Here is a 14,733-nt window from a genome sequence, read left to right as displayed (position 1 = left end):
AGTACCACCCAGAGCGATCCTGTGAACAAAGCACCCTGAGCCTTGCCCTCTCCTGTGCTGTCCCCCCATCTCTGCCACACTCAAGCCCACTGCTGAAGTCACCGTGCCGATCCATCTCACTGCGAGTCTCCCTCTCCTTTGCTGACCATCCCCATCTCTCCAAACATGATGGCCTTCTCCAGTGAGTAGCCTCGCCTGCTACATGTCCAAAGTATGAAAGCTGAAGCTTGGCCGTCTTTGCTCCAAGAAGCACTGTGGTCATGCCCTCTCCGAGACACATCTCACATCTTCTGAGACGAGGCATTGGCTCGTGTTGCCTTTGGGCCCATCGAGTCTCCCACACAAGGACTTCCTCTTCAAATACACTGCTTCTGTGCACGGCAAGGCCGGCTTCTGCACCGAGAGAAGAGCCTTGGTCTGGAGGGTAGGCCTGTGCCCTATGCCAATGAGGAGCCCTACCAACTGTGGCATAGTTCTCACCCCCCGAAGATGGATGAATTACCAATTCTTATTATAGTCACAGCTTGTAAATGATGTTCTTTTGTTGCTGTTATGTGCCACTGGGTCACCTGTGACTCACAGCAACCCTATTCACAACAGCTCTGAACCCTGCCCTGTCCTGAGCCAGTCGCACTGTCTCTGACACACCTGCGTCCATTACCCCAGTTACTGTATCAGTTCATCTCATCTGGCGTTTTCCTCTCCTGCAATGTACCTCCATCCTTCTGAGCACAGTGTCCCGGCCATGTGCCCAAAGTAATAAGTCCTATTATGATGGAAATTTGTTGGCTATAAACTAAAAGTTAGTTTCCTAAATCTTTCTTTTGAAGTGAATACACACTTTGTTTTAAATTTAAATCCTTAAAGACTAGGACTTTAAAGTTTTTAAGAATAATTCTATCACAGAATATCAAAATGAGAAATGTACCCTAACATGAATTATTATAAAGACAGGAACTATTACCCAGAAAATACAGCTGTGAAGGGAAAGAAAATAATGACAAAGATGGATATCAGAAAAGACTTTGATTACTATATGAGTGCTCCAGAAAGCCAAAGCAAAGGGAAGAAAGGGAAGGAACCAAGAAATTAAGGAGCTAACCAGAAGATTTCAAAGGGCATTGTGGAAGACAAAGTATTATAATGAAATGTGCAAAGAGCTAGAGTCAGGAAATTAAAATGGCCGAAATCATTCAGAATTTCTTAAGCTGAAACAACGGAAGATCAAACTCAAGTCTTGAGTTGCAATTCTTAAGGATGCTTTGGATAAAATACTAAACGATCCAGGAAGCATTAAAAGAAGATGGAAATAGTATACAGAGTCAGTGTATCAAAAGGAATTGGCTTAAACAGAAGAATTTCGTGAAACCACCATATAAGTAAGTCTGTGCTGATGAAGGAAGAAGTTCAAGCTCCTCTGAAAAAACTGGCAAAAAAAACCCCAAAAACACCAAGGCCCCAGGAACTGATAGTATACCAACTGATATTTCAACAAACAGATGCTGTCCGGGATTTGCTCACCAAGTTGTGCCAAGAAATCTAGAGGACCACCACCTGGCCAACTGATTGGAAAAGATCCGTATTTGCTCCCATTCCAAAGAAAAGTGACCTGACAGGGTGTGGAAATTACCTAACAATATCATTAATATCAAATGCAAGTAAGATTCTGCTGAAAACTATCCAAAAGCAACTGGAACAGCACATCAACAAAGAATTGCCTGAAGTGCAAGCTGGGTTTAGAACAGGCCATGGTACTAGGGATAGTACAGGTAATTTTAGAGGGATCTATGCTTTCACTGACTATGCTAAGGCGTTTGACTGTGTGGATCACAACAAACCGTGGCTGACTCTGAGAAGAATGGGAATCCCAGAAAATTTAATCGTGCTAATGCGAAACCTATACTTGGACCAGGAGGCTGTTGTCAGAACACTGCATAGTTCAAAACTGGGAAGGGTGTACGCCAGGGATTTGTCCTATCTCCATACCTTTTTAATCTATATGTAGAACAGATCACTCAGGAAACTGGGCTCTATCAGGAGGAATGTGGCATCAGGATTAGAGGAAGGCTCAACAACAACCTGCATTATGCAGATGACACAACCTTGCTTTCTGAAACTGAGAAGGATCTGAAGTGCTTGCTGAAGAAGGTCAAGGACTGCAGCTTTCAATATGGATTGAAGGTCAATATCAAGAAAACAAAAATTCTCACCACTGGGCTGAATGGCAGCATCATGACAGACGAAGAGATTGAGACTGCTGACAGCTTCAGTTTGCTTGGCTCTACAATCAACACTCTTGGTACTAGCAGCCAGGAAATCAAAAGATGAATAGCACTGAGAAAGTCTGCTGTCAGAGACCTCTTCAGAGATGTGAAGAGCAACGATGTCAGTCTGGTCAAGATGTTAGTCAAGGTGCACCTGATCCAGGCCATGGTCTTTACAATCAGTTGCTATGCATTAGAAAGCTGGACAATGACTAGGGATGATAGGAGAAGAGTTGATGCCTTTGAGCTGTGGTGTTGGAGTACTGAATATACCATGGACTGCTAGGAGAACAAATAGGTTTGTCATAGAGAGGTGAAACCAGGCGGCTCCTTGGAGGCAAGGATTCTGAAGCTTCATCCGACATACTTTGGACTTGGTGCAAGGAGGGACTAGACCTTGGAGAGAGATGTCATGCTTGGGAAGATGGAGGCACAGTGCAGGAGAGGAAGACCCTCGATGAGATGGGTTGAATCAATGACTGGGGTAATGGGGATAGGTGTGTCAATAAGATTGGCATGGGACAGAGCAGGGTATAGGGATATTGTATAGAGGGCTGCTATGAGTTGCAAGCAACTCGATGGCACATAACATTCAAGCTAATAATTTTCTCAAATTGGAGGATTTATGCGTTTTACAAAATAATTTTCAAGGAACAGCTGGGGAGACATTACTTCATAGCCCTCCTTGATAAACTCAAGTTTCATCTATAGGTATTTCCTATTATTTTTGTAATGAAATCTGGGTGCAAATAAGAACCAGACCCCAGTTATCTTCCGAAGAGCACGCGCCCTCATGAACACCACTCGAGCTGTAGAAAACATGGGGCTTTGGCCAACAGATGGCTCTGTGAGGTGACAGCGGCATTTGCCAGGCTACCTGTGTGACCATTCCAGGAAACAGCGATTTGTCACAAAGTAGGAGAGAGCATGCTGGCCTGGGACTCACTACTCGGGTGGCAATGTTCTGCCGTGGCGTGGTCTCCCCACCTCCCACAGCCTCCTGGCCCCTCAGCCCCCAGCGAGCATGCCTGCTCTGGTCACGCTCCCTGCTGGAGCCAGGACTGCTGCGGAGCCCCAGAGAGATGGCCCGTGAGCAGATGGGGCAGCAGATGGCTGCAGACCGGCTCCTGTCATCTGTGCACCTGCACCTCGTGTGAGGACTCTGCACGGTGCGTAGAGCCGTGAAGGCTGCCCAGCATCTAGTCCCTCGGCTCCGCTCCTCCCTCCAAGATAAGTGGGTAAAGTTCTAAACTGTGCATTTGAAGGTGAAGAGGCTGCGGCAGTCTTCGACTGGAAGGCCTTTTCTGACACACCTTTTCTTCGGGAGTAGATGGGGTTATAAAGCGATCGTCCACTGGTGGAAAACACGCCTGGACTACTTGCTGGGAAACTGTGAATTTCTTACCTCCCTTCATTGATGAGCTCGATGAAAGCGAGGCCAGCATTCTTCTGAATTGAGTTTTGCCATTCCTGAGGGGAAAACCAAACCGAGGTAAGAAAAATTAAAGATACAAATGAAAGGAACAATTGGCTCGAGGATCGCCTCGACGTTGTTAATAACTTCCGCAAGTTATTACCTCCCAAGCCCTTTATATGATTTTATAACCAGTGTTCTTTTGTTAGTGGTAAAATAGCCCTTTGACTTGGTTTAGAAGCCGCCGTTAGGTTCACGGGGCTCTTGGGTCTTGATGCAGAAAAAGATGGGCAGTGGGGTCCCGCAGAAGGGAAACCCTGGACCTGAGTCTCCTGCAAAGAGAAAGGTCTGTAGGCAAGAGAGCACTGCCACTCTACAAGGGAGCCATTCTGATGCCAGGCTCCCCGGAACCAGCAGGTCTGCCCCCAGGGTTTCAGGAGCAGGTGCTTCGGCTCACAGCCTCACCTTTCTCCCAAAAGCAGCTCAAACCTTTCAGTCAAAATCTCAATGCTTCATTCACGGTGGCACCAGGGCTCCCTGTGACTATCCAGGTGGAAAAGCTGAGCCAGAAATCCCTGAGACCCTAAAATGACGACTAGAAGTACAAAATCCCTCAGGGGGATTCGGAAATTACATGTTCGGAGGATTTCTAAACATTCCAGAGAATTAAAAGTCACACAGAAGTGATGGAATGCATAGGAACGGTTTTGAATTTTTTTGAAAGGAAACAACCAACGAAACTGATGTAAGCTCTTCTTAAGGATTTAGATTGGAATAATTTGTGAGCCCAGCGGCGTCCACAACCCAGCAACGGGGTGCTCCCCATCACAAAGGCACCCTGCTTGTGTTTGCTTGTGGCATGCTTCATTTCTGCACACAACACGTCCACATATACAATGTCCACGTGCTCACAATAAACTAACGTTTGAGGGTGTTCTATAGTTTGCAAAGACTGGACATTACACCCATTACCTGTATTAAAAATACAATATTTAGATGATGTGTAACTAACTTTCCCCTACTGCTGGCTTATTCTATCGTTTCAGACCCTTGGCTGTCTCTGTCTATGTGCTAAGTAGGGGTCTTGGACTGAGAATCCTACCCTTCTCAACAGTCAAATAAACACTGTGCTCATCTCTTTTCAGAAGCTGATGCTCACTCCCACACTTAGCTGGAACTCCTCCCCTGACCCTCCCAGGAGGGGGCCTAACGGGCGAGTTGCCTGGCAGTGCTGCGCGGTGCTGCTGAGTCCTTGGAAACAGAGGGTCTCAGCTGTCTTTTCACTCCACTCCTAACCTCATTGCCCTTGCTGTCAGTGCACACCTCCGCGGGACAAACACAGGCCCTAAAAGTATGTGCTCGAGTGTGCAAACACCCTCTGTTCAAAGTAAGAGTGAAGACTCACAGACGAACAGCTACAAATGTACACACGTTAACTCCAGAAGGCATGTAGGGGTGTGAGGTCCTGGAGCCAGTGACAAGAGGAGGACAGAGATATGACAGGAACTGTGGTGCAGTCATGATGTGACTGTGACGGGAACAGTGACAGTGATCGTGATGGGGCCTGATGGGATTGTGAAGGGGAAGGTGACAAGGATGGTGACAGAAACATGAAGGGACTGTAACGAGGAAGAGACATGGTAGTGATGGGACTGTGATGGGGGTGGTGAGGGGACAGGATGGACTGTGATGATGATAAAGACAGTGACAGGGACATACTGGAGTTGTGAAGAGAACAGTGAAACGGATGGTGTGGGAACACGATGGGACAATTCTAGGCATGGTGACAGAAGCAGAGACAGAACTGGTGATGGGACAGAGATGGGAGGGACATGACAGGACTGTGGTGGTGATGGCACTGGGATGGGGAGAAGACAAGGGTAAGGGCAGCGATAGGTATGAGGTCAGCGCTGGATCTGTGAAGCCTGAGGGGCGTCCCCGCTTCCCGATGGACATGCACAGTGACGGCTGCCGTAGACCGAGGGGTCCAGCCAGGACCGGGTTCAGGAGTGTCGTTCAGAGTTGTTCATACAGGTTGTACTCGACTTGAGAGGACCCAACAACAACAAACTGACTAACAACAAAGTCACTGATTTTTAACTATTAAAACTTCTGTGAAGAATCTCTCCAAAAGGTAAGCCTGCTATTCCATTATAAAATGTTTATTCAAACTTTGAAATCTAGTCTGTTTAAAACAATCCCAGAGAACTCCTTTGTCAACATGTTAACCACATTACTTCTTAGACCTTTTGTACCACGAGATAGTCCAAATTTATTAAAAACCAAGATCCCTTAATATGTCCCATTTCTCAATATTTTACCCTTTTTGTCACATTCGCTTAAAGAGAAAATGGATTGTCATGTAAAAAGAAGTCTACCGCTATGAAGAATAGATTCTTACAACTTCCTAAGCATGGACTGACACTGTTTCCATAGCAAGCATGAACTTGTACTATAAGGTTTTCAAACAATATATCTCATCATGTATTCAAATTCAGTCATCACACATTCATCCTACACTACACTGTGTACACAAGACCACAGGAAACATTCATAAAAATTTCTTCAGTTTGGTTCAACTCACAGTATCTGTGAGCTGGGTTCAGGCCATGGTCATTAATCCCTTGCACTGGACAAGGCAGCAGCAAAAACCAGGAGCTCTGAGAAGCAGAGGGTCAAGGTCAAGGATACCACAGCAGGGGTATGAGCGAAAGACTTCATTGAAGAATTGAATAGAATTGAATGGTGTCCTCCATGGTCACCCATGTTGTATAATGTTTTACCAGTTTCTTGTTTTTCAATGCTGTGTAGTATTCCATTGTGTGAATACTTTTCTATCCATTCATTTGTTGATGGGCACTTGGGTTGCTTTAATCTCTTTGCTATTGTGAATAACAGCAATAAACATGGGTGTGCATTTTTCTGCTTGGGTGGCAGCTCTGGTTTCTTTAGGGTACATTCCTAGCAGGGGAACTGCTGGGTCAAATGGTATTTCTATTACCACCTTTCTGAGAAAGTGTCAGACGGCATCCCACAGCAGTTGCTTCATTTTCTGCTCCCACCAGCAGTGAACACGGGCTCAAATCTCTCCGCCACCTTGCCAGCATTTGTTGTTTGTCTCCCTGTTGAACTTTGCTACTGTTACTGGGGTGAGATGTTGTCTCACAATTGTTTTGATTTGCATCTAATTGCTAGAGATTCTGACCATTTTTTGATGTGTCTGTTTGCCAAATGAACATCCTCTTTGGTGAAGTGCCTATTCATATCCTGTGCCCATTCTGTGATTGGGTTGTTTACATTCCAATGAAGCAAACTACTGTATCTTTCTCCCTCAGAACGCCTGGCCTGCAGCTTGAGGCCACGTGGTTATGCATTCACCTGACGCCAGTGTAAGCTGAGGTCAGGCATTCACACGGTGCACACCACGAGGTCAGGCATTCACACGGTGCACACCACGAGGTCAGGCATTCACACGGTGCACACCACCAGGTCAGCCATTCACATGGTGCACAGCATGAGGTCAGGCATTCATATGATGCATGGTACAAAGTCATGTTTCACATGTTGAATGCTATGAGGTCATACATTCCCACAATGCACACTATGAGGTCATGCATTCACACATGTTGTATGCTACGAGGTCATGCATTCACATGACGCATGGTACGAGGCCATGCATTCCCACTCAGAAGACAGCAGTCACTTGCTGGCTTTGACCTAAGTCACAGTCCATCTAATGTGGGCAGTTGTTGTTATTGATGCCTTTGAGTCAAGCACAACTCATAGAAACCCTAAGAATAAAAGGTCTGAAATCCCTCTACAACTGTCAACATTTATCAAAGTTCACAGAGTTTCTAGAGGCATGCATATTTCAAATGTGGGCAGTACATTTCAAATTTTTGAGCTTTCCAAAGTTCTTAAAAATATAATTTCTAATTTGCATAATTTCAAATGACCCAGAGTCTCTTGATTAAACAAAATGATCCAGTATTTTTAAAATTTTTGGTTTACATTGGTTTGCTTGCAAAGTTCATATACATTCACAATACTCTTCATTCCGATTGTGTTTCATACTATCATTCCATGCATTATGTTTTAAAAATTAACCCTCATTGGACTTTGCCCATCATTAGCCTGTCTTTTCAGGTCCCCACTGGGTTCTTCTCATTCCCTTCACACACAACCCCCACCTGTTAAGTCCAGTGATTCCCCCCACCCACCCTCACCCCTCTGTGCCTACCCCTTCCCTCCTCGAGTCCTCAGACCTGTTTTACTAGTTATGCTTCTACTTTAACAATAAATGATCCACTATTAATGATTTGTAATGTCGCAAAAGCACAACAGATGATCTCTTCTGAGCAAAGCAGGTGTAGGGGTTTTTGTTTGCACATGGGGTAAGAGGGACATGGGGCCCAAGTTGGGAAGTATATAACTGCCAGGCCTCATGTGCTTACCTCCCTGGATCTGGAGATAAACACCCTAAAAGGCAAATCATTTAATTCAAAGTTGGACTTCGAGAATCTCACTGTGTTTACGTACCACTTTGCATGTTCCAATTCTTAGCGGGCCTGTGGACACTAGAAGCCCAGGCCACCTGGTCCTGAGCCACCCTCACTTAGTGTGGCCATGCTTGCCAAGAGCTGCAGCCACTGTGTGGACTCTTTCTGTTCCAGGTCCTCTTTTTTCAGGTACCCTCTTTGTTACAAAGCATGATTTTCCTCCCAAGGGATTGGTCCTGTCTGAAAACATGCAGAACTTGTCAGAAGCTTCAGAAGCTGTGTTTCCAAGGAGCTTGCGGCCTGCACTGCTTCCAGGGTAAATTGACCTGGTATAAAAATATGTGGTCCATATTTTTAACGCACATCCTAAGATCAAAGTATCAGTTCTTTCTCAATCTTTCTTGTCTATTATTCAGCCTGCACAAGCCTATGTTGCTGTTATGTGCCACCAAGTCGACCACAACTCACAGAGACCCCACGCACAACAGCCCTAAACCCTGCTCTACCCTGAGCCAATCTCACTGTCTCTGACATACCTAGCCCCTTACCCCAATCCTGAATCAATCCATCTCATCAAGGTTACAAAGAGACAGAAAAGGGTCACAAAGTTCTTCACAAGGTAAACTCCATTTCTTCTTTTTAAAAGTACTAGTAGTCAAGTGTCTGTTCGTATCCTGTGCCCATTTTTCAGTTGGGCTATTTACCTTTATCTTCTTGTGGTGCTTGAGAATTCTATAAATTCTAGATATAAGTTCCTTATTAGCCATGTCATTACCAAATATTTTTTCACCAATCTGTGGCTTCCCTTTCTAACCTGTTGGAGAAGTTTTTGGATGTGCATAGGGACTTAATTCTTAGAAGATCCCATTCATCTATTTTTTCCTCTCCTGGTTGTAGGTGGTTTTTTGCCCCCAGTTTTAAGTTTTCTTTTCATTCAGATGGCCAATAAACACATGAAGAAATGTTCAAAATCCCCAGCTCTAAGAGAGATGCAAATCAAAACAACTATGAGATATCATCTCACCCCAGCAAGAATAGCAAAATTTAACAGAACAGCAAACAACAAATCTTGGCGAGGTTGCCGAGAAACTGGGACCCTTATTCACTGTTGGTGGGAGTGTAAAATCGTGCGACCACTATGGATGGCAGTATGGCACTTTCTCAAAAAGTTGGAAATAGAGATACCATTTGATCCAGCAATTCAACTACTGGGAGTTTACCCTAAAAAAAGCATAACTGCCACCCAAGAAGATCTATCCACATCCATGTTTATGGTAGCTTTGTTCACAATAGCAAAGAGTTGGAAATAATCTAAGTCCCCATCAGCAAATGAATGGATAGGGAAGCTGTGGTATATTCACGCAATGGAATACTTTGCTGCATAATAAAATAAGAAACTCATTAATTACTATAAAAAAAAGTACTAGTAGTGAACAGCTTTTAAAGTTTGTTTACTAACTTCTGAATGGTAGTTGTAAAAGCAGCAAACAGCTCGGTATTGTTAGGCAAATTTAGTTGAAACATCCAGGCTCTTTACATGGGAGGAGAGATGTGGTCATAAGATTGAGTGAGAAACAAAATGCCCAAGTGTAAAGAAAAACACCCCACAACTAACCAAGGGGCAGCAAGCTATGGGGGAAGTGTACGGCTGTCCTGAACCACCGGGGGTGCTCCAGGGAAGGAAGGCTTGGCATTAATCCGTGGGATCCCAGGCTAGAAACCAGTCAGCCACACAGGCTCATGATGGGTCCCACTGCCACCATCAGTCACCACCATCAGTGGGAAGGGCTGCCGTCATGTGCTGTTTCCTCAACTGTGATTCATAGCAACCCCAGGTACAACAGCTCTGCATTCTCAGCCAGTTTGGCTGCCTCCAACACACTTCTCATTATCTGATTACTGTGTCAATCCATCTCATCGGGGTTCTTCCTCTCCTGCACTGTCCTTCTGTCCTTCCAGGCATGATGTCCTTCTCCAAAGACTGGTCTCTCCCCACAACATACCAACAGAATGTGAGATGGAGTTTCAAAATTCTTGCCTCAAAGGAGCAGCCAGGTTTCACCTTCTCCAGGATAAACCTGTTTCCTTGGCAGTCCATTTTATGTCCAATGCTCTTCTCCATGACTATAACTCAAAGGTATCAATTCTTCTATCATCCTTATTCACTGTACAGCTCTCTGATGTGTAGCAAAATACTGCAAAGACCCTGGCCTGGATCAGATGTGCCTTAGTCTCTAGACTGACATTGCTCTTTCACACTCCAGAGAGGTCCCGGAAAGCAGATTTTCCCAAAAGACGAATGCAATTTGTCTTTTGATTTCCAGACAGCTGATGCCAAGAATGTTGACTGTGGACCCAAGAAGGCTGAAATTGTTAAAAATAACAATCTCTTCTCCAACTATCATGGTGCTGGCAACTGGTCCAGTGGTGAGAATCTTTGTTTTCTTCATGTTGAGCTTCAATCCATCTTGAAGACTATAGTTCTTGGCTTCCTGCAGCAAATGCCTCAGATCCTCCTCAGTTTGGGCAAGCAAGGTGAAGGCACCTGCATAACGCAGGGTGTTGATGAATCTTCCTCCAATTCTGATGCCATTCCTCACAAAGTCCAGCCTCCTGAATGATCTGCAAAACGTCTAGGTTGAAAAGCACGGGGACAGGGCGCATCCCTGATGTGCTCTTTTTCTGATTTTGAATGAGGCTGTGTTTCCCTGCTCTCTTCTGAGGGCTGTTTTCCTACCTAACAGCCTTGTGCAGGCAAAGGAATCGATTCTGAAACGTGTACAAGAAATAATACATGTTGTAAATGGTACTGCTTTCTTGGTTTCCTTCTCTGGTTTCCCTTTATTACTGTAGAGGAGTTTCACTGATTTTTTGATATTGATCTTGCATCTTTCCACCCTGCTAAAATGATCTACTAGCTCTAACAGTTTTTTGGTTGTTGTTGAGTCCTGGGGGTTTTCTGGGTACACTATCATTATTATCTGCATAGAGCAACAACTTAACCATATCTTTGCTGATCAGGATGCCTTTTATTTCCTTCTCTTGTCATACTGCCCTGGCAAGTATTTCTAATACAATGTTGAATAGAAGTGGTCACAGTGGACAACCTTGTCTGGTCCCTGTTCACAGAGAAAATGTTTCTAGGCTTTCTCCATTGAGAATGATGTAGGCTCTTGGTTTTGCACATAGACTTTTGACTACGTTGGGAAATTCCCTACTATTCCAATTGTGCTGAGTGCCTTTGTCAGGAAGGTGTGTTGCATTTTGTCAAATGCCTTTTCTGCATCTATTGCTGGGATTATATGGTTCTTGTTATTTGCTTTCTTAAAGTAATGAATTATGTTGATTGTTTTTCTTATGTTGAACTATCCTTGTATACCTATTAGTAATCCCACTTGGTCATGATGAATTTTTTTTTATGTGTTTTTGGATTCTATTGGCTAGGACTTTGTTTAGGATTTATGCATCTATGTTTATGAGAGATACTGGTATGTAGTTTTCTTTCTTGGTAATATCTTTGCCTGGTTTTGGTATTAGTGTTATGCTTGCTTCATAGAATGTCTCTGGGAGTGTTCCTTCTTTTTCTATATTTTGAAATAACTTAAGTAGAATTGGTGATAAATCTTCTCTGAATGTTTGGCAGAATTCAGCTGTGGAGCCATCTGTTCCTGGACTTTTTCTGTTGGTGAGTCTTTATGACCTGCTCAATTTCTTCTTTTGTGATTCTTTTTGTGTTCAAGTGTTCTACATCTGACTGTGTCGATATGGGTAGGTCATTAACTCTAAGTTTTCAAATTGAAATACTAGGGAGTGAACCTAACTAAAGATACAAAAGACCTATACAAAGAAAACTACAGAACATTTCTGTAAGACACAATAAAAGACTCGAAGAAATGAGAAAATGTGCCTTGTTCATGGATAGGAAGACTCAATATTGTGAAAATGACAATCCTACGAAAAGCAGTCTACATGTTTAACACAATACCAATACAAATACCAGATTAATTTTTCAAGGAGATTAAAAGGGAAATTGTCAAGTTTATTTGGAGAGGAAAGAAACCTTAAATGAGGAAAATACTTCTGAAAAGCAAAAATGAAGTGAGAGGCATAGCACTTCCTGACTATGACAGGCACACAGACCAGTGGAACAGAGTTGAGAACCCAGAAATGGAGCCATCTACTTACAGTCAACTGATATTTGATAAGGAAATAAAACCTATCAAACGGGGAAATTATAACCTCTTCAACAAATGGTGCTGGCAAAAGTGGACTGCTTACATGCAGAAAACTGAAACAGGATCCACATCTCACACCACACACAAAAATCAACTTAAGATGGATCAGAGACCTTGGAAGACAGAGAGAGAGAGGGAGAGGGAGAGGGAGAGGGAAAGAGGGGGAGGGGAGGGAGAGAGACACAAACTGGACCAAGCTTAGAAGGCCTAGTCTACAGTATAAAGGGACTGCCAAATATGGTCAGAAATACATATTCTGAAGAGGATAAAATTGATGAATAGGAAAGATTAAAGCTCTGTGCTCATAGAAAGCCTTTTTCCAACAGGGTGAAAAGAAAACCTAGTGACTGGAAACAAACATTTGGCAATACTATCTCAGAGAAGTGTCTCATAAAGAAAGTTTAATCCTACAGGGTCTCTAGAAGAAAAAGATTGTTAACCCAACTACAAAATAGGCAAAAGACATGGAAAGACTTTTTACAGAGGAATACATTTGGATGGCCAACAGACACATGAAGAAATGTTCCAAGTCACTGGGAGTAAGAGAGGTGCAAATCAAAACCACGATGAAATATCATCTTACCCCAGTAGCAGTGGCAAAGCTTAGTAGGGCAGCAAGTAAAAAATGCTGGGGAGGATGTGGCGAGATAGGAATTCTTACACATTGCTGGCGGCACTGTAAGATGGTATGACCACTCTGGAAGGCAGTTTGGCGTTTCCTAAGAAAGCTGAACACCCAGTTATACCACTGCTTGGAATATACCCTGAGAAATGAGAATTGAGGCACAAACAGAGACTTGTACACCAGTGTTCACAGCAGCATTATTCACCATCGTAAGAACCTGGAAACAGCCCAAATGCCCAACCACAACAGAATGGATTGAGAAATTATGGTACATTCACACAATGGAATACTATGTAGCAGGCAGAAGCAATGATTTTGTGAATTACTACCTAACATGGCAGGGACTGGAGAGCGCTATGCTGAGTGAACTAACTCAGTCTCTTAAACACAAATACTGTTTTGGACTATTATTGCAGAGCTTGTATGAGGATCCAAGGGAAGGCAGGGAGCTTAAACACAGGGTCACACAATCTGACAGGTGGAGGGAGGGACTGGTAAAGGAAAGGTGAAAGGTCTGGTGTAAAAATCGATGTACATGAATTTTATGAACTTTGTATGTAAACCAGTATAAAATAATTTTTTAAATACATAAAAAATTAAAACTTTGAAAATAAAAAAGCATTCATTCTTTTTTTTGCACTCATTTTTATTAATAAAAACCTTTTTTCTGAAATATATTTGCATTTTGTGGTGTCTTATTTGCATTCTGTCCCCTCAAAAACAGCAGAAATCCCAAGGTCTCTCCCCTAGAGTCTATTCAAATTACAGTGACTGTCCCCCAGTTTTCTGAGGCTGTAGCTCTTATAGCCTCATCCATCTCCTGAGGAGATGGGAGGTCCAAACTCCCACACTTTCAGGTAGCAATTCGTCATGTAACAGAGAACACTACCTGTCTCTGCACAGTGAAAATTCTTTGGGGTAAAAAATCCTTGCTTTATTTAACTGTGTAGTTAGCAAGTGGCAAGCGTCTGGCCTGCTGTATGCACTCATTGTATTTTTGTAAGTGAACTTAATTCTGCCTAGTCTATGGAAAGAGGGCTAATCGTTGAGCTGCTAACTCAGTTTGGCAGTTTGAACCCTGCAGATGGTCCATGACAGGAAGGTGAGACAGTCTGCCCCTGTAAAGCCTGCTGCTGTGACCTGACACCAATCAGAGCCGTCTCACAGCTGGCCCTCTGTTGGTTTTCTGAAGCTGTAAATCCCACAGGACGAGGGGCTGGGACCCCTCAGCCAAGATGACTGTCACCAAACGTCTCCAGGAGGTCTGCTCTATCCGACAGGCAGTCAGGATTGCTTAGAAGCAGTGGGGCTGGTTAAGTCTGTAGTATGAGGTAAACGTGTAGCTCTCAGTTGGGCGCAGCAGTAGGAATCAACAGTTCTGGCAGAGCACCAATCTTAGGGTCCTGCCTGCTTTGGGGGACAGAACTACCCCAGGATTTAAGTGAGTGCCCTTTGCCTCTTTCAACAAGCCTGAATGTGCATATTCCTCTAAGAGCTGCCCTGCCAGTACAGAGGAAATGAACTGTAAGAAGGGATGGAGATACTCTCCTTCCAATCATTCTGTTACTGGTTTCCTTCTGCTCATTTATAAAACGGTCTTCTACAATAATTCCATCACAAGCTGTCACAATTAACGATGGACCTCCATCCCCAGGACAGGGCCCTCACAAAGGGCCTATTCATGCTGACATGGCAT

The 14,733-nt window shown here is 43.9% G+C and overlaps 1 protein-coding gene across 1 annotated transcript in view; it reads right to left on the bottom strand.

Moving 5' to 3' along the window:
- The window catches only part of NBEA (neurobeachin), a 924,058-nt gene that overhangs the window by 456,545 nt on the left and 452,780 nt on the right, over window positions 1-14,733 (bottom strand). Inside the window, exon 39 of the mRNA XM_006879639.1 lies at window positions 3,670-3,734. Within this exon, the coding sequence (XP_006879701.1) occupies window positions 3,670-3,734 (65 nt within the window). The remainder of the gene's footprint in view (window positions 1-3,669; window positions 3,735-14,733) is intronic.

This window comes from Elephantulus edwardii, unplaced genomic scaffold (genome assembly GCF_000299155.1).
Source record: "Elephantulus edwardii isolate Elephantulus edwardi_28Jun2011 unplaced genomic scaffold, EleEdw1.0 scaffold00004, whole genome shotgun sequence".
Taxonomy (NCBI): Eukaryota; Metazoa; Chordata; class Mammalia; order Macroscelidea; family Macroscelididae; genus Elephantulus; species Elephantulus edwardii.
The sequence above is the reverse complement of the archived record's forward strand: the minus strand, read 5'-3'. Positions and strand labels throughout refer to the sequence as shown.